This window comes from Condylura cristata, unplaced genomic scaffold (assembly GCF_000260355.1).
Source record: "Condylura cristata isolate star-nosed mole 26May11 unplaced genomic scaffold, ConCri1.0 scaffold00034, whole genome shotgun sequence".
Taxonomy (NCBI): domain Eukaryota; kingdom Metazoa; phylum Chordata; class Mammalia; order Eulipotyphla; family Talpidae; genus Condylura; species Condylura cristata.
Genome location: NW_004567135.1, coordinates 13,695,715 through 13,719,825, shown reverse-complemented (window position 1 = coordinate 13,719,825; position 24,111 = coordinate 13,695,715). Strand labels below are relative to the sequence as shown.

The 24,111-nt window shown below is 52.8% G+C and overlaps 1 protein-coding gene across 6 annotated transcripts in view; it reads left to right on the top strand.

The window, feature by feature from the left end:
* Positions 1-8,711: 8,711 nt before the first annotated feature.
* CHD4 (chromodomain helicase DNA binding protein 4) overlaps positions 8,712-24,111 on the top strand; it is a 28,389-nt gene continuing 12,989 nt past the window's right edge. The window contains exons 1-25 of one of the 6 annotated variants that reach the window (XM_004692881.2): positions 8,712-8,840; positions 9,729-9,906; positions 13,261-13,382; positions 13,605-13,799; positions 13,999-14,117; positions 14,240-14,481; positions 14,659-14,786; positions 15,032-15,167; positions 15,300-15,478; positions 15,673-15,912; positions 16,470-16,673; positions 16,792-16,997; positions 17,332-17,463; positions 17,544-17,640; positions 18,465-18,656; positions 19,116-19,316; positions 19,479-19,616; positions 19,875-19,996; positions 20,124-20,297; positions 20,601-20,742; positions 20,823-20,954; positions 21,067-21,184; positions 22,611-22,735; positions 23,082-23,319; positions 23,476-23,651. In XM_004692881.2, the coding sequence (XP_004692938.1) occupies positions 9,807-9,906; positions 13,261-13,382; positions 13,605-13,799; positions 13,999-14,117; positions 14,240-14,481; positions 14,659-14,786; positions 15,032-15,167; positions 15,300-15,478; positions 15,673-15,912; positions 16,470-16,673; positions 16,792-16,997; positions 17,332-17,463; positions 17,544-17,640; positions 18,465-18,656; positions 19,116-19,316; positions 19,479-19,616; positions 19,875-19,996; positions 20,124-20,297; positions 20,601-20,742; positions 20,823-20,954; positions 21,067-21,184; positions 22,611-22,735; positions 23,082-23,319; positions 23,476-23,651 (3,858 nt within the window). In that variant the 5' untranslated portion in view covers positions 8,712-8,840; positions 9,729-9,806. Of the gene's footprint in view, positions 8,841-9,728; positions 9,907-12,609; positions 12,772-13,260; positions 13,383-13,583; positions 13,800-13,998; positions 14,118-14,239; positions 14,482-14,658; positions 14,787-15,031; positions 15,168-15,299; positions 15,479-15,672; positions 15,913-16,469; positions 16,674-16,791; positions 16,998-17,331; positions 17,464-17,543; positions 17,641-18,464; positions 18,657-19,115; positions 19,317-19,478; positions 19,617-19,874; positions 19,997-20,123; positions 20,298-20,600; positions 20,743-20,822; positions 20,955-21,066; positions 21,185-22,610; positions 22,736-23,081; positions 23,320-23,475; positions 23,652-24,111 lie in introns of those variants that run through there. The other 5 variants (XM_004692880.2, XM_012732419.1, XM_012732420.1 and 2 more) reach the window with 5 other exon arrangements.

The window sequence follows — 24,111 nt, the reverse complement described above, 5'->3', positions numbered from 1 at the left end:
TGTGTGTCCCCACCCGGAAGAGAGCGTTTACAAGGAAACGAGGGCCATGTGAGGACAGGAACAGGCTGGTTGTTCTTAGCAAGGTGGAGGCCAGGGAAATGGAAGACTGGTTTACAGGCCACCCTCTGTTTCCTTCCGGGTTTGCCGGCGTCTTGGGGCACCAGAGTCACGGGGCAGCACTGGCATGCGACATCTGAGACTGGCTGACTGAGGGAATTGTTATTCCCGTGTCCTATATGCATTTCCATCCTTGCCTCCCAGTATTGTGCGTGCACGTGTGCACGCGTGTGTGTGTGTGTCTGTGTGTGTGTGTATGAAGGGAGAGAGAAAGGCTGTCCCAGTGAGTGTGTCTGTTTTAGTTGGGAGTAAGCCTTTTGTGTCTTTCTGCGAGCATCCAGATGGAGATTTACAAGGGTAAAATGACCCCTGGTGGCCAAACCGGAGAACTGACCCAAATTCCTCAGAGTGAGCGGGAGCTCTGGGTCTTCCTCCACCCCTAGGGAGGTTAAAGACCTGGCCCAGGGCCCTATCTCTGCTGCTCTGAAAGTCCCTTGGTGGTCAGCACTTGCTTCATTCTTAGGGTTTGGGATTTTCTCCTTCCAGCTCCGGGAGCAGCAAGCATCATTCTAGTCCAATAGAGCGTAGATTCAGCACATAGCTCTATCCAAGCTGAACCTAGTTGAACACAATTGAAAAAAAGTACTTCAGTGTTTTCCCATATAGATACGTGTGTTCCGAAGTTAGTAAAACCCACATAGCAAGTATCACCTTCTAACACTGTGTAATTTGCATATTTTAATTGTAATGTATCTTTTGTTGTTATCTGTCCCCCTCCCCCAACCTCACCCCCCTTGAAGTTAAGCTCCCTGTGGGGGTGGGGGGCGGTCAGGAACTTTTGTTTGGTCCTCTGATGTATTCTCCACCTCTAGAAGGGCGCCTTGCATTAAAAAAGTGCTCAACAAATATTTGTTGAATGGTGAACTGTTGAATTTCACTGTGAAGAAGTTAACTAGTGAGGAACCACAGAATAAGTCAACAATAATTATCATGCAGAACAGAAGATGCAAGAATGCAGGGTAAGGTGTGGGCGATTAATTCAGTGCGCAATAGAAGCCACTGATGATTCCTGAGTAGATTTTGCTCACCCCACCACTCAGTGAGGGCTAAACTGGAGCTATATATGATAGGGACCTTTGAAGGGAAAGACACTGGTCTGGGAACTATTAAAATAGTATAGGAGACACACCCTCCACCCCCACCCAGTGGCACAGGGGTTAAAGACACAGTGCTATCAAGCCATTGCCAGCCACTGCAGCATGAGTTTGATCCCCAGTCAGGGAGCTGACCCACATGGTATAGACCGCACTCCTGCTCCCCTCAGCAGTGTACTCCAGACATCTGCCTGTTGTGCTCCCCGCTCTGTCTCTGGTGAATCCTCTCACCACCACCACCCATACCTCTGGCCTGCACCTCACTTCTTGTATGTGTGTTTGTGTATATATGAAAAACAGTGCAGGAGAGGAGTGACCTGGTTTGGGAAGCAGATGGCAATGTTTGTCTCCAGCATGAAGGCTTGCTGCTTGAGTTCTGGCGGGTAGTTACCCCACAGCCAGTATCCAGGGGCTTCCATCAGGGGAATAGAGGAGAGCGACTAGGTGTTGCGGGCAGAACAAAGATGAACTGATTCTGACTAGTCACAGGCTGGGAAAGTTTAAGAAAATCTGTAGCCACTGCCAGTTTCACAGGACTGGGGAGTACGGCAGAGGTAAGAGTGGGAAATCCAGAGCCCTCACTCCTTTTAGTTATCCCACTTCGGACTTAGGAAAACCCAAAGGAGGAAAACAAAAAAAAAAAATCTTAGATGGAGACGGGAGAGCATTAAGGGGTTTTAAAAATCTCTGCATGCCTCCGTGTCTGTGGTACCTACCATGTTTTATCTTATTTAATGACAACACCCCTCTGCGTTAGGGATGCTGACTCCCCATTTCACAGATGGCACCTTAGAAGCTCCCACTGGTCACACGACCAGGGAGTGGCACAGAGTCTACTACTGGGCTTCCAAACTCCCGCTCTGAGGTGTATCCGGCTCTGTCTCCCACCTTCTCAGCCTGACTCCCTTGGCTACATCCTCTCCTGGCTTCTCTGCTTCTTCCCCCCTGCAAGAGTCCGCCTTGCTCACTGGGAATCGGCTGTGTCCTTCTGCCCCCCTTCTCTGCTCTTCCCCCACGTTCCAATCCTGCCCACTCCACAGACAGCACACCTGCTCCCCTCTCTCCGCTTGCCTCAGGCCCCTGTGTGTGGCTATATGAGATCCCAGGACTGGGCTTTCTTGGGGTTCCAGCAGTGTTGGGGTCCTTCCTCAAGGGCACTTACAGATGGGTGGCTCAGCCTCGACTCCCCTGTCCCAGCCTGGATTTTCTCAGTCTCCAAGGTAGCACTCACCACTGTCCACGACCACGCCCTGGGCTGTTCCCTCTGCGGGTCCCCCCAAGTCAAGAGACTAACAATCCTCGGTCTTGAAATAAAATACATTCAGGAGCAGCAGGACAGAGGTCAGGGACCCCTAAGGGCAGGGATGCTCGACTCTTTGCCCAGCACCGTGTTGGGGTGGGGGGAATCTGCAGAGCTGTTGCCTGGGGCCCCCCGTGGGAAAAATGGGGAAGGAGAATTTCAGCCTTCTCGTGCTCTCCTTCTCCGTTCTCTCAGGAGAGCCTGGAGGAGGCCAGGTAGCTCTCGCCTTGCTATCCTTTCCACAGGAGCACTGAAAGCGCTGAGAAGTGAAGTTTCCCACACGGGGGTGGGGAATTCTAAGGGCTCTCAGAATTTAGGAGTCAAAGGAACCTGGGTACTAATTTCACTTGTCACCTCTTGCCAATGTAACTTGACCAAGTTAGCCTCGCCAAGCCTCTGCTTTCTCCCCATGGAAATGGGGATCCTAGTATCGCTGTAGGGTCAAGGAGATCATCTGGAAGGCTGCTGAGAGGCAGCCCCTAAGTGGGGTAGAGGGAGCAGGTACACTGGTGAAGTCCGTCATAGCCACCGGCAGCGTCTCTGGAAGACAGCAAGGGCTCCAGGTGAGTGTCACCAGCGAGTCTTCTGGCAGTCTGAGAACCAGGGGCGCGGGTATGGGTAGGCAAGGCAGGCTGGGCAAGTTTCCAAGGTGCAGGTCAAGCAGATGACTGGGGGGCCAGGGCTGGCAGGTTGCCCTCTGGGGGCACTCTCTCCCCACTGGCCCCATGTCCACCCCACAGACTGAGGAGTGGGTGGAAGAGTGCCCTGAAAGGGAGAGAGGAGAGGGGGTATGGGATGAAGAACCAGGCCAAGGAGAGTGGGCCAGAGAGAAGGCTGGAGGGGAAGTAAGGGCCCAGGCGGCACTGGGTGGGGCTGGGAGGGGGGCCCAGGGGCGGAGGGCTCGCCCGGGAGGGAGAGCAGAGAGGGAGGAGACCAGGGAGGAAGACCGGCGCTGACACAGCCTCGATGTGTGGAACGGGCTGGGGTTTGGCCCACAGGTCAGGCGTCTGGCAGTATTATGGGATGGAGAGGCCTTAGGAGACAGGGAGAGTATTATGGGCTGGAGCAGCCTTAGGAGACTGGGGAATATTATGGGCTGGTGAGGCCCGGCTCCAACTGGAGGCGGGAGGAAGGGGTGCGGGGCGGGAAGGGGGGGTGGTGGTGGAAGGGAATATTATGGGCTGGAGGCCTCCTGCGACCAGAGGCAAGACTATTATGGGCTGGCAAGGCCTTCGGTGGCCAGAGGGGGGAGCAGCGGGGGATGGCACCGGCTGCATGTGAGTGGGGGTGGGGGAGCTTATTATGGGATAGCTCTTTGTACCTACTGCGGGGACTGCTTCTCCAGAAGATATTATGGGATGTCGTGTGTGGGAGGGGGAGTGGGGCTGGGGGGATTATTATGGGATGGTGGAGCAGCACGGGGAGGGCCTCAGGAGCTCTTCTCCAACGCCCCCACCCCTTGCTCTCTTGCCATTCCTTCTCTAGGGTCGGTGCTCTCTCCCAGAGGCCTAAGGGAAACACCTGAAACCTGTCCCCCACCACACACACTTTGGACACTTCAACCCATCTGAGCACGTCCCTCCACTAGCAGCCACCTCCTGGGTACTGAAGGGGAAAGGCAGCCCCTGGGGAATGAGGAGAAGGCCCCAAGCCCAAAGCAGGTTTGTGGCGACCAGTGGACCACACCCCCCACCTGCAGCAGGCCCCTGGCTGCCCCCCCCCGCACCCCCCCCAATCCCCTTGGGCCACTCTTTTCCCCTTCTCCCTCCTGGCCACAGAGTGGGGGCCCTTGAGTCTCCTCCCCTCCCCCTCCCCTCCATTTCCTCTCCAGCTCCCTCCACAGCCGTAACCAGTAAAACAGGCGGCCAGCTATTATGGGATGGCTGCTCCCGGCAGCTCTGCGGGAGGGGGCGGTCACCGCGGAATGTCTCCTGTGGGTGGCTATTATGGGATGGCCGCCTCTCGTTTTGGGGGGAGGTGGGGGCTAGCATGGAGGATTATTGTGGGCGGTACCCTGCTCGGCTGGGTGGGGCTGTCCTGGGTAGGTGAAACTCTGGGGAGGGGGGAGGGGGAAGGAAAGGAAGGAAGAGGGAGGGAAGGAGTTGGGGATGGTGGGGGGAAGCACAGACCTAGGGCCTGGCAAGAGTAACTGGCTGGAGAGGTTCTTTGGTGACAGCTGTGAGAAGGGGCCCCTGGGGCAGGTTGGAGCTAGCCAATTCCGAACCCTGGACACCTGGGTCCTTTCACAGCTTGTGAACTAGGGGTCACCTCCTCCAGGCCTGCCGTGTGGGCTGGCAATGAGAACCCAGGGTTCTGTCCATGTGACACACCGAAGGGTGTAGTGCTTCCTGGGTGACCACAGGGCCCCAGGACAGTCCTCCCTCCCTGCATTCCCAGATTCCCAGGGCTGGGGGGTAGGGGGTCCAGGTGGGCCCAGGGGAGCTTTGCCACCTTGCAGTCACACCCAAGGAAAGGGGCTGGGTGGGCACTTGGAGGAAAAATAAATGCTGGGTCTGTCACCCCTGCCCAAACCCTGCGAGACCTGCACCTTGTCTAGCCATCAGGGTGCACTGTTCGCCCCTATGTTGGCCCCCCAGCCCCCTTTTCCGACAGAGCAGAACACTGGTCTCTTTACTCTTATGAATAAAGTTTCTAGGGCTCACACAGAGCACAGCTATAGAGAGAGGAAGACAGCATATGCTGAAAACTCCATGGATAACTCGCTCTGAGTGTTACGCTAGGTTCTTCCGTAGCATGGGATGGAAACAGAACTCTAAGGTAACAGGCTAGAGACACTGTCCCCTTGGGTACATTAATCAGGAGATTATCCCACCCTTAGTCTCTAAGGGCCAATCATGCTAGTGGTTTATTTATAATTTATCTGGGAAGGTAGCATGGGGCCAGGGTAGGGAGGGGAGCAGAGAAACGCCAAGACCACACAAGCAACACACAAACACACATCCTCTTCCTCTCTGGCACAAGGGGAGAAGAGGAGACTTTAATCTCCTTGAGGTGGTATGGGGGTGTAAGAGGCACAAGGGGTTCAATGAGTAGAATGAGCAGAGGGCTGTGATGGACAAAAGGTACCAGTGTTTGTAATCACAGGCAAGAGGCTGCGACTCCCCCTCTCCCCCCAGTTATAAACCTCTGTTGCTGGCTTATATTACACATTGCTGTTGTCATATGCCGTATATTTGAGAAGACGTGAGAATGGGGCAGATGGAGATATTACAAAAGGGAATTTGAGACCCAAAGGCTGACTGGATGCCCTAGAGAAATGGGGAGAGAAGAGGGCACGATAGGTATCTGACATCTCCGTGCACAGAGAAATTTCCTTGAGAGAAGGGATACCCACGTCAATGGACTCTTCAAAGAGGTGCCTTCTGCCCCCGGAGCACACGGTTCATCCTTATTACTGAGAATAAGCACGTGCAGGGTCTGGACAAATGAATGGGACCTGATCTTGATGTCAAGAGAAGTTAATGAGAAAGAAGACTGACTGCGTGCGGTCTTGCTGGATGCGGGGAATGGCCGGCACACTGCACTAGCTCTGGCCAGAGGACAGTCCAGGGAATGAACTCAGGTAGGGACTGGGGTGAGGACTGTTCAGCACCACTGGTGCTCAGCTGGCAAGCAAGGGACAGTGATTTCTTCTCTTCGCCAAGCAAGCTATAGCCTCTCCTGAAGTCATGTCTCCTTGCTGGTTCTCCACAGGTCAGGGGAGTCATCCGGCCAGGCCTCTTCTCTAGGGAAGTGAGATTAGGAGGCAGTGCTGAGATGGTGTGAGGGCCCTCCCACTCACTTCTGGTTAGGAGGGGCCCCTCCTAAGAGGAAGTTCCGGTTTCTCTTCAACCTGTCCCACTGCTGTAGGCTTGGACGTATGTGAAAATGGCACTGGAATTTGAAAATGGTCCTGGAATGCGAGCAAAGGAAGACATCACCTCTGGCCTAGCAGCAGTCAGTGGTGCTGAGCCGTGGGTTTATGCTCAGGACTAGGACCTCTGGGTCGGGGTCTCTGAGTTCTGAAGAAGGGAAGCTTACTAGGACAAGGGCCCTAGGGTGGCTGCAGTTAGGGAAGGGATGGGATGTGCTGAGTGGCTACCCTGTGGCATCCCTGAAAGAAGAACGCATCTGGAATGTTGACTGTACATGGGTGGGGGCAAAAGATGAATATTATACGATGAGAAAGTGGCTAAAAAACTTGGGATATTGAGGGTAAGCCGCATTTGATGCTCAAGAATGAGGATAACAGTTGTGGCATGCGGACTTCTCTCTCAAGAAGGGTGGTGCTATCATAGGATTTTAGTAGGAGGGACACTGATGATGAACATTGGTTTCCAATCACATTCCCTTCTATGCAGGAAAGAAATAAAGTATATTGACCATCTAGCTACATTGTATATTCTTTTGAAATTCCTTCTAGCCTCTAGAAGGACCACAAAAACTCTACTGGGATACCATCTCTCCTGACACCAGGTGGGATTTGTTTTATTTTCTGAAACAAGAAATTGGGAAATAGTACTGAGTAGTTCTCCCTTGAGCCAGTCATGCTCTCTCACCTCAGCCGGTTATTTCTGCTTCTGCAGGCTGGGCACATAGTGCTCAGCTCTCTGCCTTTCTGTGCTGCTGTCAGTATCTGGTGGATGAACACGAGTGGAGGGAAAGCAGGTGTTGGCTCTTGGTGTAGATATGTGGTCTATCCATGGAATTGGTCTCAGGGGTGTGGATGACTGGGTCACCTGGCCTGGGGAGGGGGTGGAGAGACTGCTGGAATGTTGAGAAATAGTCTTTAAATGGGAGTTTGTATTTATCATGGGATGCTCTGAGCTGAATTATATACTTCATGGAAAATGCTCACCTGGCCAGCCTGGTATTTGGTTATTCTTACTCAAAATGTAGGAGCTGGAGGTAACCATCTAATGAATATCTGGATTTTAGTGGGACTGGGTGAGGCCCTAGGTTGACTCTCAGTGTCTGGAATTGATGAAATGAGGGGAGTTAGGGTCCCTCCTCCACATCAGGAGGCTTTATGCCAAGATACTGCTCTGGCCCAGAAAGGAGAGGATGAAGGTGTGTACAAGTTGGGGTGGGGACAGGGCAGTGTGTGTTGCTTGCTTCAGCCTCCTTGCCCTGGGTGTCAGAATACTATGATAAGTCTGGAGTTGGGAGAGGTAGGACTATGAATATTATGGGCTGCCTGGCTGGAAAGGTACAGGGGTGGTGAAAGCATTATGGGATGTTACACTGGGTTGCAATGAGAGCATTATAGTATATCTGGTTGACCACAGGCTCCTTGCAATTATTATGGGATGTTAAGGTGTGGATAGGGGAGTAAAAATATGGGATACTGTCAGTGTTAGGGAAAAGAAGATTAAATGTCCATCTGTGGGGTGGCAGTAGAGCTGCTGATCAGTATGGGGTATCTCTTGACAGGGAGGAGTGCTTACTACTGGCTGCGGCTAGAAAGAGTGTGTGAAGGCTGGGGGTGATGGGGTGAGGATCTAGACCCCAGCCTGCAGGGGCTGAGGGCAGCTCCAGGGTTAGTTATTATGGGATGTCAATACAGAAAGTGGGAGACTGATTATTACGGGATGTGTGTGGGAGGAGGCCAAAGTGTCCGTTGTTGTAGTGGGGAGTGTGTGTGTGAGTTTCTGACTATTATGGGATATCAAACTGGGGGTGGATGAAGAGTGGATATTATGGGATGTCTGTGGGGGATGGGGCTGAGTATTATGGGATGTGAGGCTGAAGTGCTGGGAGGGGTGCTTATTATGGGATGGCCTTGGGGAGGGAGAGGTGATGAATTATTATGGGATGTTAGCATTAGGGCCAAGAGTGAAGAAGTTGGCAAAGGATAGCTATTATGGGATGTCTGAAGGGGGGGAAGGGTGAGTTGCAAAAGGTCTGCAATATTATGAGATGTCAAGAACCTTGTCATATGGGTATTGAGTGTGTGTGTGTGCGTGTGTGTGGGGTGTCCGTGTGTATTATGGGATGGCCAGGAGGTGGGTGGTTGCCTGGGTGACACGCGCGCGCGCTCGAAGGGGGCGTGGCCAATGGTTGCCTGAGCGACGAGGGGGCGGGGGTTGCCCGGGAGACCTAGGGAGGAGGGTGGCGGTAGTGGAGGGGGGGTTGGAGTTGGTTGAGGTTATTATGGGCTGTCCGTGGGGGGGCGGGGCCTGTGCGGTGGGATTTCCCGGCCGGTGTTTCGGGCCCTTTAAGAGGCGACGCCGGAGCCGGAGCCATTTTCCCCCCTTCGGCCGCGGCGAGGAGGAGCCGGAGCGGGAGTGACACCGGCCGGACCCAGCGCGACCTGCGGCGGCTCCGGGGTGAGGAGACCTCGGGGTTCCCAAACAGGCGCCCCTCACAGCTCGACCAGCCCCACGGATCATCCCTTCACTCACCGGTTCCTCTGGGGTCCCCGGACCAGCGGACCGCCCCCTGCCCGGAGGAGCTGACCCTTCCTTTCCCTTCCCTGCAGGACGCCCAGCTTCCCCCTCCCCCCCTCGCCCTCACCCGGCCGGAGTCCTGCTCCCCGAGACTCTCCTTTCGGGCTTGGGCTCCCACAATGCCCGGCGTCCGCCCCCTCGCCCTTTGCTCACTTGCCCCCCGGGACACGTGGCCCGGCCCCCTGCATGGTGGCGCTCACTTGCCCCCCAAGTCCCCGCTGCAAGCCCCCGGAGCGCCCGAGCTTCCACGCCCCCTCGTCCCCGCAGCTCCCCGGAGAACCTGAGTTGTCCCAGAGGACAGCCTTTGGAGAGCTGCCCTGTCTGGGGACTGGCCCCTCCCCAGGCGCAGGGAGGCGCCCCCCCACCCCCAAGTGACCTTGTGTCCCCGAGCGCCTCGCCGCCTGCCGTCTCCCCCGTCCCCCCCGTCCCCCTCCCCCCACGCCACGGCCACTCGGACCCCCCTCCCCCGCGTCACACCCTGTTCGGTCCAGCCTGGCCTCCCCCTCCCCACGCCTGCACCAACCTGCCCGCAGGGGCGTCCCTCGGTCTCATCTGGGGGGGGGGGCTCGGCTCTGGGAGTCGGCTTCCGGGCTGCCCCCAGGAGTGTGGAACTAAGTTCAGCCTGAGTGGTTCGGGTGCCCAGCTAGGGTGGCCGGGGTTGGGGGGGGCCGGTGGTAGTGGTGGGCGGAAAGAGCGGGTGGGAGTGGGGGAGGGGGGCAGTGCGCGTCACTGACTGTTCTCTCTTTCTTTCCCCCCTCCCCCGCACAGTGACTCGGGCCAGTGCAGAGGGCCCCAGGCCGCCGGCAGGAGCAGCTGGGCCAATTCCCTGGCCGGGAGCGGAAGGGGATGGCGTCGGGCCTGGGCTCCCCGTCCCCCTGCTCTGCGGGCAGTGAGGAGGAGGATATGGATGCACTTTTGAACAACAGCCTGCCCCCACCCCACCCAGGTAACATCTTCCCTCGGGGCCCGGGGCAGGAAGGAGGCCTTTGGGCCCTCCCTGGTGACTCCGGTGAGGCAGGGTTGAGTTTCTCTGCTTGCTCTGTGCAGTCTGAGGCAGAGGGCATCCGAAGGGAGTGGTTCTCTTCTGCGGAGCTCTTGTGTGAGGGGGGTGGAAGCCATGTGCCTCCTGGGCTCACGGACCAAGATGCAAGCTTGCTGCACTGTTTGTCTTCAGGAATGCTCTGCAGCTCCCAGTGAGGGAGCTCTCAGGACTGGCACTTTACCCAGTGTGGGTCCTTGGAGGAATGCAGTACCTGGGACCCCTGGAGGCTTTGTGGTCCCGAGGTTGGTGGGATTGGGGGCTGTCCAAGGATCCTGTGCTTGCTAGGGTGGGCAGGAAAGAGGGAGCGCTGGTTACTCTATCCGATGGATTTTAGCTTCTGCTCAGTTACTGGTTTTCTGTGCTGTTTCTCCTGTGAAGTTTGAATTGCGCTCCTCAGCTGGGATCTAGAGCGCCATTAGCTAGGCAGATTGCTGAAATGTTTTGAGTGGGGGAGTGATGGGGGCTAAAGATTGGATTATAGTCACCCTGAAGGATATATGAGGGGGGCAAAACAAGGGAGTTGACCCTTTGGGTGCCTCTCGTCCCCTGGCAAGTAGACATAACTGGGTTTTTTATTTTCTGTCTCTGCAGGTAGCCTGGGGTTTGGGCTGGTAGTGTGAAGTGTTTGTGTAGGTGTGTTGGGGGCTGTGCTATTTGTGTTTTGGGGTGGCTCCTTAGACTGGCCAAACCCGTATAGGTATAATCACCATGCCTGATTGGAGTAACCCTTGTCTCTTCTCAGATGATGACTGATGTCATGTTTCCAAGTGCCTGTCCCCCTCATTCTTTTTTCAGAGCCCACTTGTCTTCTCAACCTTTTTCCCCCAAGCTTTATTTTCTTTTTCTAGATGCCATTTCTTCATCCTCTCTGTTTAGATTTTTCTTTTCATTCTGGAGCCTGCTCTCTCCTTCGTTCCAGGGGCCAGCTGAGGTGGTCTGGGAGAGATGTTTCTACAGGCATCTCCTGGGTTGGACATCTGCATTTCAACCTGACACCATTTAAGAGGCTTCAGTCTTGCTCCTGAGTCTTCCGTTTTTTGACATAAGAAACTTATAAGGGAGTCTCAGCACTGGAGGGCAAGTGCCTAGGGTGGTGGTAGGTAGTGGTGAGGTGACCCTGGACTTTCTGTGAGGGGCAGGAGGAATAGTAGTGCTGCCTAGTGTTGGGCGCACATCTTGGCTTCCCATTGCCTCCCCCCACCCCCACCCCCAGTGAGGGGCTGCCCCTGTGTTGGAGCAGTTCTGCTCCCAGGCAAACTCTGCCCCAAGCTGTAGCATGACCCAGTTTTTCCACTTGCCACACCCCATTCCTGCCCCTTTCCCAAATCTTCTATATCTCAGTCAGTGCTGTTAGCCGTGTCAGCGCAGTATCTGCCTGAGAAGTTTGGGGGGTCTTATGTGAGTGGAAGTGTGTTCCTTTTGCATCCGTGGATTTGTCCTTGTTTTCACTTCCAGCTTTTGTAGAGGTGATGAAGAGGAAGAACTGAAAGATGTAACTGATTAGGGTGGGAGTGGGGGGGTGACAGGGAAGTCTTGAAAATGATCGTTTCTGGTGAGACTCAGGCTGGTGTTCCAATCCCAAGGGAATGGGAGGGGCTTTCTTGTGCCTGGCCTGATCCTGGGCCGAATGGGAAGGGGAGGCTGATGGTGCTTTGTCCAGCCTAATGTCTCATGTTCCCTGGTATCTGCCTCAGAAAGGGCGGAGCCAGAGACATTTTAGGGCTAGTTCTGGGGTCAGGAGGAAGAGCTTCTGTGGGAATCGCAGAAGCATATTGCTGCCCACCACTGCCTGCTGCTGCACCTTTTTTCTTGATCTGGATGCGACTCCTGTCTGTTGTTGCCTCTAGTCTGTGAGAGGTGGTTTAGAATCTGTGGTTTGGACTCTGGGTGGGGGTGATGTGACCTGAGTTTGAGACTTTTTGTGGGCTCTCATTCTTTCAGGTAAATCTTTTAGGTATTAAAAATTTGAAGACAAGGTTATGTGCTCTGACCATAGCTTCACTGAGCACTTGTTAAAGCTAAACTCTGGTAATTAGAAAAATAACTGGTTTATGGAGTAACCAGTTACTCGCATGTTACCTTTTACGTTGGTCTTGGGTTTCCTTGCCTAGGACATTAGAGTGGCCTCTTGAGAACTGTGTCACCCAGCATAGGTGTGAGAGAGGTGGCATTTGGACTTGGGGCCAGGTAATAATTTGGAAAGTCTTCTGTAGGGTAGTCTTCCCCTCCACCCCCCCCTGCCACTTCCTGTCTGTCCTATGTTGGCAGCTGGGTGCCCTGGGCTGGCTTCTGCGGTCAGGAGCCATTTTCCTTCTCCTCAGTGGGTGAGGCACTCCCTCCTTCTCTCCACTCCCTTCTCCACTCCCCCCTCCTTGGGCGGGGGTGGCTTGGGAAGAAGGAGAGGAGGGAGGAGGGAGCTGGTGTGCTGGTGTGAATGTCTGTTACAAAGGAGGCTGCCTTCTGGCCTTCTCCTCCCCCTCAGTGCCCCTTCCCACCTATCCCTACCCAGGAGCTCTTAGTGTTACCCCAGGCTTTGTGTGTGCTCCGGGCCAGGGGAGGAGGTGGAGCCAGATGGGAGGAGGAAGGGGAGGGTGGAGGAGATGGTGACAGCTGGGCTGATTTGGGCCCCTGGGGAGAAGAGGCTACTGACCCAGGAGAAGCTGAGGAGAAACAGCAGTGCTGGAGCTGGGGAAAGGAAATTATGTTTGGGAATGGGCGTGAGATCGGGCGTGAGAGTTGTGATTGTTTTGAGCAGTGATGATCCAGAGGGTGGGCGTGGTTTCTGGGACCCCTGAACTGGTAACTTCCGGGAATGTGATGGGAGTGTATGCAATGGTTTTTGCTTTTCTGGTAGGGCCTGCATTCTCACTGCCTGGATTAGAGAGTATTTTTTTGGGGCAGGTACAGATAGATACAGGTAGACAAGCGCACTTTCTCCTGTTTGCCTAACTAGCTTGGTTCCGCTGCACAGTGAAGATGGAGAGGCTCTTGTTAGGGATGAAGGCCAAGAGGTAGGGGTCTGGACAGCTGCCCAAGGTGGGCCCGGTCTGGCCCGGCAGGCCTATTTCGGGCATATACAGCTCTCTCTTTGTCTGTTTTTGTACTGAGTATCAGCTTCCTTCTGTGGAGAGTATAGCTGTTCTCTTCAGTGGAATCTGGGACAAGAGGTGGGGGAATAAAGTCTAAAGCCTCTGGATTAGGCTCTAACCTTTTGCTATTGATCTTTTCCCTGCCTCCTTCTTTGCCAAATATATGTAGAAAACGAAGAGGACCCAGAAGAGGATTTGTCAGAAGCAGAAACTCCAAAGCTCAAGAAGAAGAAAAAACCTAAAAAACCTCGGGACCCTAAAATCCCTAAGAGCAAGCGCCAAAAAAAGGAGGTGAGTGGGTGCCTGGATGTTATGGGGAATCAGAGGAAGAAGGGAGGAGTGCTGAGAAGGGTGCAGGGCTGGGGGCCTTTGTGTCCTGCTCCTGGAGTCTGGAGGAGGGTCAGGTCCTGGGGATGAGCCTCAGGGCTGTCCTGAGGTCAGCATGTGTGCAGCATGTGTGTGTGTCTCCCTCTGCTCCCTTCCCTGCTCCAGCGTTTGCTCTTATGCCGGCAGCTGGGGGACAGCTCTGGGGAGGGGCCCGAGTTTGTGGAGGAGGAAGAAGAGGTGGCTCTTCGCTCAGACAGCGAGGGCAGCGACTACACCCCTGGCAAGAAGAAGAAAAAGAAGCTTGGACCTAAGAAAGAAAAGAAGAGCAAATCCAAGCGGAAGGAGGAGGAAGAGGAGGATGATGACGATGATGATTCAAAGGTGCCTGCACTTCTGTCCTCTTCTGTGCTGTCAGTTTCTGTCCTTTGCTTCGGTCCTTTGGAACTTTCTCTCTCCATTACTGCTGATGGTTTCCTCTCAGCTCTCTTACCCTGGGGTTTGCAAGCCTTCGTCTTGGTGCAAATTCTCCTAGCAGGTGTGGGCACTAGGTGTCAGGTCTTTGACCTTGTTCTCTCTGCAGGAACCTAAATCATCTGCTCAGCTCCTGGAGGACTGGGGCATGGAAGACATTGACCATGTGTTCTCTGAGGAGGATTACCGCACCCTCACCAACTACAAGGCCTTCAGCCAGTTTGTCCGGTACATAGGAGGGTTTGGGGAGCCTGGGGGTGGAGAGTGCTTGGGCAGTCCGCTCACTTCCCTTCTCCTGACTTTTTATTCATGAACTTTTCCTTTCCTGTTCTTACCCATTTCTCTGCCAGACCCCTTATTGCTGCCAAAAACCCTAAGATTGCTGTCTCCAAGATGATGATGGTTTTGGGTGCGAAGTGGCGGGAGTTCAGCACCAACAACCCCTTCAAAGGCAGTTCTGGGGCTTCGGTGGCAGCGGCCGCAGCGGCAGCAGTGGCGGTGGTGGAGAGCATGGTGACCGCCACAGAGGTCGCACCGCCGCCCCCTCCCGTGGAGGTGCCTATCCGAAAGGCCAAGACCAAGGAGGGCAAAGGTAAAAGGGGCTGCCTGGGGGGAAGGACAAGTGTGGGCTGGGGCTGCTGAAGGCAGAGGAAGCCTGGGCAGTCTGTGCTTTCAGCACTGAGCTAGAGCCTGGAGGGAAGACCGGGGCTTGGGTTTAGAGGGGAACGTTGGGTGGGATGATCTTAATTTGCTCTTCTGACTTTTTTAGGTCCCAACGCTCGGAGAAAACCCAAGGGTAGTCCTCGTGTACCTGATGCCAAGAAGCCGAAGCCCAAGAAAGTAGCTCCCCTGAAAATCAAGCTGGGAGGTTTTGGTTCTAAGCGTAAGAGATCCTCGGTGAGCGCCCAGTGCAGCCCTGTGGTGGGGGCCCTAGCTAAGCAAGAGGACGTCAGCTTATGGCAGGATCTAGCCTTCGCAGTGGGCACGTGAGAAGGGGGCTGGCCGCAGGGCAAGGTCTGACTAGGCTCCAAGTAGAACAGGCCTTGCTGGGATTCTAGGCTCCCTGGTAAGAGTGATTCCGTCTCTACCACTCCCTTCCCCTGGGTGTGAACCTCTAACCATGTACCTTTTCATTCTGCCAGAGTGAGGATGATGACTTAGATGTGGAGTCTGACTTCGATGATGCCAGTATCAATAGCTATTCTGTTTCTGATGGTTCCACCAGCCGCAGTAGCCGCAGTCGCAAGAAACTCCGAACCACTAAAAAGAAGAAGAAAGGTGTGTTTCTTTTCTGTACCTGTATGTGGTGGGCTGAGGTGGGAATGGTGGAGGAGAATCTCCCTAAGGAGATAGGGGTTGGGGGGAGGTAGTTTTTTTCTAATAACTGGGCTTTCCCTCTTCCTTGCCCAGGCGAGGAGGAGGTGACTGCTGTGGATGGTTATGAGACAGACCACCAGGACTATTGCGAGGTGTGCCAGCAAGGCGGCGAGATCATCCTGTGCGATACCTGTCCCCGAGCCTACCACATGGTCTGCCTGGATCCGGACATGGAGAAGGCCCCCGAGGGCAAGTGGAGCTGCCCACACTGTGTGAGTACTTAGCCGTTGCGGCCCTTGGGAGCCCTGGGAGGACGGGCGTGGGGAGAAAGCTTGCTTGGGTCTGGCGGTGGTGGAATCGGTGGTGGTCCTGGTGTGGGCTTCAGGCAGCATTCTGAAGCGGATGGGTGCGGCTCAGACTTGGGGGTGGGGGGTGGGGATAATCTGACTCTGGTCTTCTGTTGCAGGAGAAGGAAGGCATCCAGTGGGAGGCTAAAGAAGACAATTCAGAGGGTGAGGAGATCCTGGAAGAGGTTGGGGGTGACCCTGAAGAGGAGGATGACCACCATATGGAATTCTGTCGGGTTTGCAAGGATGGTGGGGAGCTGCTCTGCTGTGACACCTGCCCTTCTTCCTACCACATTCACTGCCTGAACCCCCCACTTCCAGAGATCCCCAATGGTGAATGGCTGTGTCCCCGTTGTACGGTGAGTGACTTCCCAGCCAAGTTGGAGAGATGGAGAGCGTAGCCCCAGTGGAAGGGTTAGATGGAGGCACTCATGCCTGCAGGCCAGGAGGGGCTGGCGGGGAGCTGTGGGCCTTTTAGCCCTGAGACAGGTGTCCTGGGAGAATGCAAGACTAACTTCGAACAAGGAAATGGATGCTTTGCTTGTTCTCTTAAAGGGGATGTTCTTGTAGCTCAGAACATCTCTCCCTGTCTCGTTATCCAGTCCTGGGGTGCTGGTCATTTCGAATGGTAAAATAGGGCAACTTGCTGCCTTCGGGAGGCTGAGGGAGGAATTCTGGGCTCGAGGTCTGCTTTGCGTTGTTGGAGTCTAGCTGTTGGTTCTGTCACGCAAATAGGAGTGATGCCGTCATCCTGAGTGAAGTCCCAAGGTGGGGAGGGACTCTTTCCTTAGATGTGTCCTGGAATTCCATCTTACTTAATAGGAAGTTTAATTGTCCTTTGATAAGGTCGAGGCTGTGGGCTCTGTCATCTCCCCATGATGAAGATGTGATGTGGGGTCCCCTCCTTTCCCCACAGTGTCCAGCACTTAAGGGCAAAGTTCAGAAGATCCTAATCTGGAAATGGGGTCAACCCCCGTCCCCCACACCAGTGCCTCGGCCTCCAGATGCTGATCCCAACACTCCCTCCCCCAAGCCCTTGGAGGGGCGGCCAGAGCGGCAGTTCTTTGTGAAATGGCAGGGCATGTCGTACTGGCACTGCTCCTGGGTGTCTGAACTGCAGGTAAGCCTGGCATGGGCTAGAGCCAGGGGGGCTGCGCTGAAGAGGGTGGTGGGAAAAGCGCCTTGGGGAGAGAAGGTGTGAACAAATGCTGGGTGACTGACTGACTTTCTGCTTGCAGTTGGAGCTGCATTGTCAAGTGATGTTCCGAAACTATCAGCGGAAGAATGATATGGATGAGCCACCTTCTGGGGACTTTGGTGGAGATGAAGAGAAGAGCCGAAAGCGAAAGAACAAGGACCCTAAATTTGCAGAGATGGAGGAACGTTTCTATCGCTACGGGATAAAACCTGAGTGGATGATGATCCACCGAATTCTCAACCACAGGTACCGCAGGAGAGGGCCCAGACAGGCTGCCTTGGGCATTGTGGAGGTGGGCAGTGTATCCGTGGGGAGATTCTTACCAAAGGGAGTAAGAAAATGGACTTACACTGGCAGGGACTGCGGCTTTAGTAACTGACGGAATCCTGGTGCCTGAGCCATAGGCAGCTCCAGATTAGAGGTCATTTTTGGTCCAAAGACTGGTGTGGTAGAGGCTGTGGCTATGCATGCCTGGCCTCCAGTAGAGCTCTGGTTATTGGGCAGTTTTTGAGAGCCGGGCCGACTTAGGCAAAGGGGAGGATGGCCTGGCTCTGAATGTTTTCTCCTCTTGACTTTGCAGCGTGGATAAGAAGGGCCATGTCCATTACCTGATTAAGTGGCGGGACTTGCCATATGACCAGGCATCCTGGGAGAGTGAGGACGTGGAGATACAAGACTATGACCTGTTCAAGCAGAGCTATTGGAATCACAGGTGAGTGACTTGGGTGAGGGGTGAGGTAGCTCCTTACTGAGAAGGACCCTAGACAACTGTGTGGTGTGTGTCTCCTTCAGAGAGTTAATGAGGGGTGAGGAAGGACGGCCAGGCAAGAAACTCAAGAAAGTAAAGCCGAGGAAGTTGGAGCGGCCTCCTGAAACACCAACAGTTGATGTGAGTTGGGCACATGTGGGAGAGAGGGCACAGTCTGTCGTGTAGGATGACGTGTCTGTATGCTCCAGGCCAGTGATGTGGTTCGGCTGTATGATCCGAAGGTCCTGACTAGAGCCGAGAAGCCCCTTGGGGCTTATTGCCCCTCCTCCCCACTTCTCTTTAACAGTCATGGAAAATACTAGCAGGACTGTCTTTTCATCAGAAAAATGGAAACATGGGAGGTGCAGTGTTTTAAATGATTGAGGAAGTGTTTCCTTTGCGGTGGGGTGGAGGGGGGGGAATCACACAAGCTTTGTGAAACTCACATTGGAACCTGGATCCTCTAACCTTATTTCCTGGCTCAATTCCATGGGTCTTAATTTGTTTCATATGAGCATGAAATGGTTAGGGTTAAAAAGATGACTCTATCAGTAGGTCATTATAGTGAGCAGTTTGCAGTATTTGGCAATATTTCCAAACATGGTATTGTTACACATCTGAAAGTATACGTTATACGTCAGTTACACCTCAACTGACAAAGTAAAAGATGGATCTAGTGGAAATAGAAGGCTAGTTCTCTGACCAGCAGAGTCTTACTGGATTGCCAGGCAGGCTGTGATAGGTCTTATCTCAGAGACCTGTTTGCCTGATAGCTTAGTTGCCTTATTTCTGGAGGGTCTCAAATCAATTGCAGAGTTTCAGTGAGCATTGAGGGTCTCTTCCTCACAGTTTTTTTAAAGACTGTTCAAGGAAGAGCTAGTGAAGATGTGTGAGGAAGAGACACTTGCTCTCTTAGTGGAAAGAGGTGATTCCTTGTTACTTCTTGATTCTTAATCATCTTTCAGCCGACCGTGAAGTATGAGCGGCAGCCGGAGTACCTGGATGCTACAGGTGGAACCTTGCACCCCTATCAGATGGAGGGCTTGAACTGGTTGCGCTTTTCCTGGGCTCAGGGCACCGATACCATCTTGGCTGATGAGATGGGCCTGGGCAAGACTGTGCAGACAGCGGTTTTCCTCTATTCTCTCTACAAGGAGGTAGGAGAGCTAGGCCCATGGTAGATATTTTGTGCTTATGGTCTTAGTTCTGAGGAGAGAAAAAGCAAGGACAAAAGTGGTCGCTGATGAATACTGTTAAATGATAGAAAGGTAGACAGGTGTATGTAGAGAAAGACTTGATGAGCTGGAGTGGTGGGTAAAATTGGTAGTGGGTGCAGAGAGCCTCAGTCCTGAGACAATGGGTTTGAGTTGTGAGGAGCAGAATAGTGTGTGGAATTAATACGGAAAGACCTGATTGAAAAAATAAGGTTTTAAGCTGTCTGTCACGGCAGATGCGACTTTGTGGAGAGGAATAGGCAGCGTGTCCCCACACATAGAGAGGGCTGAGGGTAGGAGTCCGACCTCGTTGTTATGCGGCGGGGGTAGAAGGGGTTGCTGGGCTTCTAGTGTGGTGTGGCCCTTGGTTCTTAAACTGCTGCTTCTCTTCTTTCTCATAAGGGTCATTCCAAAGGCCCCTTCCTAGTGAGCGCCCCTCTTTCTACCATCATCAACTGGGAGCGGGAGTTTGAAATGTGGGCTCCAGATATGTATGTAGTGACCTACGTGGGCGACAAAGACAGCCGAGCCATCATCCGAGAGAATGAGTTCTCCTTTGAAGACAACGCCATTCGCGGCGGCAAGAAGGCCTCCCGGATGAAGGTATCTCTGTGGGAGGGAGACCATCCTAGTTGTTGTTCTGTGACCTAGTCTCGAGGCTGAGGCAAACTGGATAATACTGGGAGGAGGAAATACCACCCACGTGTGCCTGGGTGTGGACTCTGGCGGAGGTGAACATGAGGGACCCCTGGCTTTCTTGTGCAGAAAGAGGCATCTGTGAAATTCCATGTGCTGCTGACGTCGTATGAGTTGATCACCATTGATATGGCCATTTTGGGTTCCATTGACTGGGCCTGCCTCATTGTGGATGAAGCCCATCGGCTCAAGAACAATCAGTCTAAGGTGAGGGTCGGCAGAGGATTTTGACTTTCTGTTTGAGTTTTCTGGTTTCACTCATTGAGAGGCATAGGAGGAGAGGGAAGGGAAAAGTGGTCGTCTGCCTTCTTTCTCACTTGGAAGAACCTTCGGGGCCAGGCCTTACGATGGAGATGGAGAGGGCGTGGGGCCACACTAGTGGGCAGTGAAACAGCTGGAACTTGGTGCACAGATCCGAGTCCTCTTTTCATCGAATTTAAAGCCTTCCTCTCTCTGCTTTACCAGTTCTTCCGCGTCTTAAATGGCTACTCACTCCAGCATAAGCTGTTGCTGACTGGGACCCCGTTGCAAAACAATCTGGAAGAGTTGTTTCATCTGCTCAACTTTCTCACCCCCGAGAGGTTCCAGTAAGTGTGTATTTATCCATAAGCAGCTTGTAATTCTGCTTTTAATTCTTCCTGTTGCCCCTTTTTTACATCACTTTCCTTTCTTTCTTTTGCCCTTGCCAACTACGTTTCCTTTCTCTTTCGGAAGCAATTTGGAAGGCTTCTTGGAAGAGTTCGCTGACATTGCCAAGGAAGACCAGATTAAAAAGCTGCATGACATGCTGGGGCCTCACATGCTGCGGCGACTCAAAGCTGATGTATTCAAGAATATGCCGTCCAAGACAGAGCTGATTGTGCGCGTGGAGCTGAGCCCCATGCAGAAGTGAGTCGGAAGGGATGGAAGCAGTGACGCCATTTTGCAAATATAGTCAGACATCTGCCAGTCTGCAGAGCGGTTCTTAACTCCTACCCACACTGCCTGAAGGCATCTGTGACAGGAGCAAGCAAGGCCCAAAGAAACCTGCTGCCAGGGCCCTGGAGCCCGTGTGCTTGGTTATCAGGTGGTGACGGTGGAGCTTGTTTCCAGAGCGAGATACTTTAGCAGGAAGCTCGCACACCTTGGGGGCGTGCGTCAGGACTCATGTGAGGCCCGTGAGTCTGACCGCTGTCTCTTTTGCCTGTGTAGGAAGTACTACAAGTACATCCTCACTCGGAATTTTGAAGCACTCAATGCTCGTGGTGGTGGCAACCAGGTTTCTCTGTTAAATGTGGTGATGGATCTTAAGAAGTGCTGCAACCACCCATATCTCTTCCCTGTGGCTGCAATGGTATGTTGGGCCCCTGCTCCCCGGGTGGGAACCACCCCGCTGGGCTGCTTTCAATATTTGCCTCTTTGCTTCTTTGTTAGGAAGCCCCTAAGATGCCCAATGGCATGTATGATGGCAGTGCCCTAATCCGAGCATCTGGGAAGTTACTGCTGCTACAGAAGATGCTCAAGAACCTTAAGGAGGGAGGGCACCGTGTGCTCATTTTCTCCCAGGTATTGTGTGGTGGGCTGGGCGCTGCAGGTCAGCAGCAGACGAGCCTCCTCAGTGACCCGGGGAAGGGGACTGTCATCCGACTCCGCCATAACTAGACTCCTGCTCTTCCAGATGACCAAGATGTTGGACCTGCTAGAGGATTTCTTGGAACATGAAGGTTACAAGTATGAGCGTATTGATGGTGGGATCACTGGGAACATGCGTCAAGAGGCCATTGACCGCTTCAACGGTGAGCGAGGAGGAGGAGCTTCCACCCGGGTGCCTCCACTGGCCTGTGTCTTCGGGCCTGCAGAGCCCTTCTTCCTCCTTCCCACACACTGCCTCAAGGCATCTGTGACGAGCGAGCAAGGCCTAAGGAAACCTGATGCGAGGGGCCTGGCATGTTCTCATTATCTTGTTCTCAGGCATTTGCTGTTCTGTATATTTGTTTTTAGGTCTCAGTTGATGTGGAAGAGTGAAGCTTTTGAATGTCTTCATTGGACAACTGTTAGACTGTTCCGAGGAGAGTTTTTCCTTTGGAGTATTTGTTCTGCTAGGAAGAAGAGCATTTTATTTTACTCTCCTCATTTTGTTTCTTGAAGCCCTGAGAGGGGCCAGGACCTCTCTAAACTCAGTAGCATGTTAGTAGCAGACTTAGTCTCAGTGGCAGTACCCTTTTTTTTAAAGATTTATTAATTTATTCATACAAGAACGGGTACGGGCCAGAGGTGCAGGGGCGGTGAGAGGATTCACGAGAGACAGAGTGGGGAGCAGAACAGGGAGATCACTGAAACACACTGCTGAGGGGAGCAGTGGGCGGGTCAGGCGGGTCAGGAGAACTCTGCTCCATGTGGGTCACCTCCCTGGCCAGGGAATGTACTCGTGTTGCAGTGGCTGTGGCTAGCTTCATAGGGCCTATGCTTTTTTTTTTTTAATATTTTATTTTTATGTAATGTTGGATTTAAGGAAGTTGCAAAAAAGATAGAGTTCATGTATACTCGCTACCCAGTTTCCTTTCATAATAACGACATATGTAATAATTCTCAAAAGTAGGACATTAACACTGGTGTCATACTGTTGACTTAGCTCCCAGCCTTGTTGAACGTCACCATGTTACTCCCTAATGTCCTTCCCAGGTCTCAGGAATCCAACCTCAGATCCCACATTGCATTGTTTGTTTCTCTCTCTGTCTGCAGAACTCATTCTTGCCTTTTCTTTCATGATGTTGAAACTTCCAGCATGCACTCTCTGGTTATTTTGTAGACTCTCAAGTTCAGGTTTGCTTGGTATTTTCTGATTAGGTTGAGTTTGGACATTTGGACAAGAATCCCACAAAAGTTCTTTTTCACGCATCACGACTTTGAGGACGTGATGTGTCGATAACATCCTTGCTGGTGACACACCTTGATTGCTGGGTTAAGGAGGTGCACTGTCTCTGCTGGACAGTTGCTTTTTCCTGCTGTAATTGCTGTCTTGAGGGAGGTATTTGAGACAGTAGTAATCTCCTGTTTCCCTTTGAACTTTGACACTGGTTTCAGTATCCACAGGTGGACCTTGCTGGCAGTGATTATTACTGTAGTTGCCTAAGCAAGTTTCCTGTTTCTGGACCTTCCTTCTACATTTGTTAATGGGACTTCAGGAGACACTTCTAATGAGATTTTTGCTTCTGTTTTTAGCACCGGGTGCTCAACAATTCTGCTTCTTGCTTTCCACACGAGCTGGAGGCCTTGGAATCAATCTGGCCACTGCTGACACAGTTATTATCTATGACTCTGACTGGAACCCCCATAATGACATCCAGGTGAGCAGAGGTAGCAGCCTTGGTATGTAGTGACTTTCCGGGAATGCACAATGTTCTCTGTGAGCGCTCCACCATCTGGAATTAATTGTTTCAGGGGGGAACAGTAGATGTTTTGGATGTAGATTATTCTACCTTATTGTAAAGCAGAGCGTTTGGGTTAGCTATGGTCCTGTTTTGGGTAACATGATAGAGGTGGTGTCTGGGGGCTGCTGGGGTGTAAAGAAGTTTTGTATGAAGTTGTAGTTCTGCCCTGTGCTGCATTTCCCTTATCTAGAAGTTGGGGCAAAAGCAGTAGCAGGTAAAGAGCGTTCCTTCACCTGCTGATTTTGCCATTGCCCAACTCCAGGCCTTCAGCAGAGCTCACCGTATTGGGCAAAATAAGAAGGTGATGATCTATCGCTTTGTGACCCGTGCGTCAGTGGAGGAGCGCATCACGCAGGTGGCGAAGAAGAAAATGATGCTGACGCATCTAGTGGTGCGACCTGGGCTGGGCTCCAAGACGGGATCCATGTCCAAACAGGAGCTTGATGACATCCTCAAGTTTGGCACTGAGGAGCTATTCAAGGATGAGGCCACAGACGGGGGTGAGCTAGTCGGGAACTTGGCTTTGGTGTCAGGGTTAGCCTCTCTGACAGGTTTCTTTGATGCCTGGGCATGGACCAGTGGCCCTGTGGGATTTGCTCTTTGCGCTGTAGCTGCTGAAGCTAACTTGGAGGGCATGGACCCCTGATTCTTTCTAGGAGGAGACAACAAAGAGGGAGAGGACAGCAGTGTGATCCACTACGATGATAAGGCCATTGAACGACTGTTGGACCGTAATCAGGATGAGACTGAAGACACAGAATTGCAGGGCATGAATGAATATTTGAGCTCCTTTAAAGTGGCCCAGTATGTGGTACGGGAAGAAGAAATGGGGGTGAGTATGAGTCCAAGGTAACACTGTGTGTGGTGATCAGCCCAACATGTGGAATGAGACCAGGCGGTATTTGAGACAGGAGGAAAACAGCTGTGGGCAAATTAGTACACGGATGAATTGGTAGGCCAGTCATAGTCTTTTCTCTGAGGAAACTCACAGCCAAACTTCACACTCAAAACAGTTATATTAACTAGGTCTTTATCAGAATCTCATTTTCTCTTATATTTTATGAACTACAGATAACTGCTATCTCATGTCTCTTTGGAAGAAGGCAGAAGATAGGATACATACCTAGGTAGCTAATTTCCCTGTGCTTTTAAAAACATTAGAGTTGCTTGACCATTTTTTCTTCCCTTTTTCTAGGTCTTTTGTAGTAAAATAATGATAATGAAACAGTGATAAATGCACAGCTTCTGCAGTAATTCTCCACCATGCCCATGATATAAATTGGATATAAAAA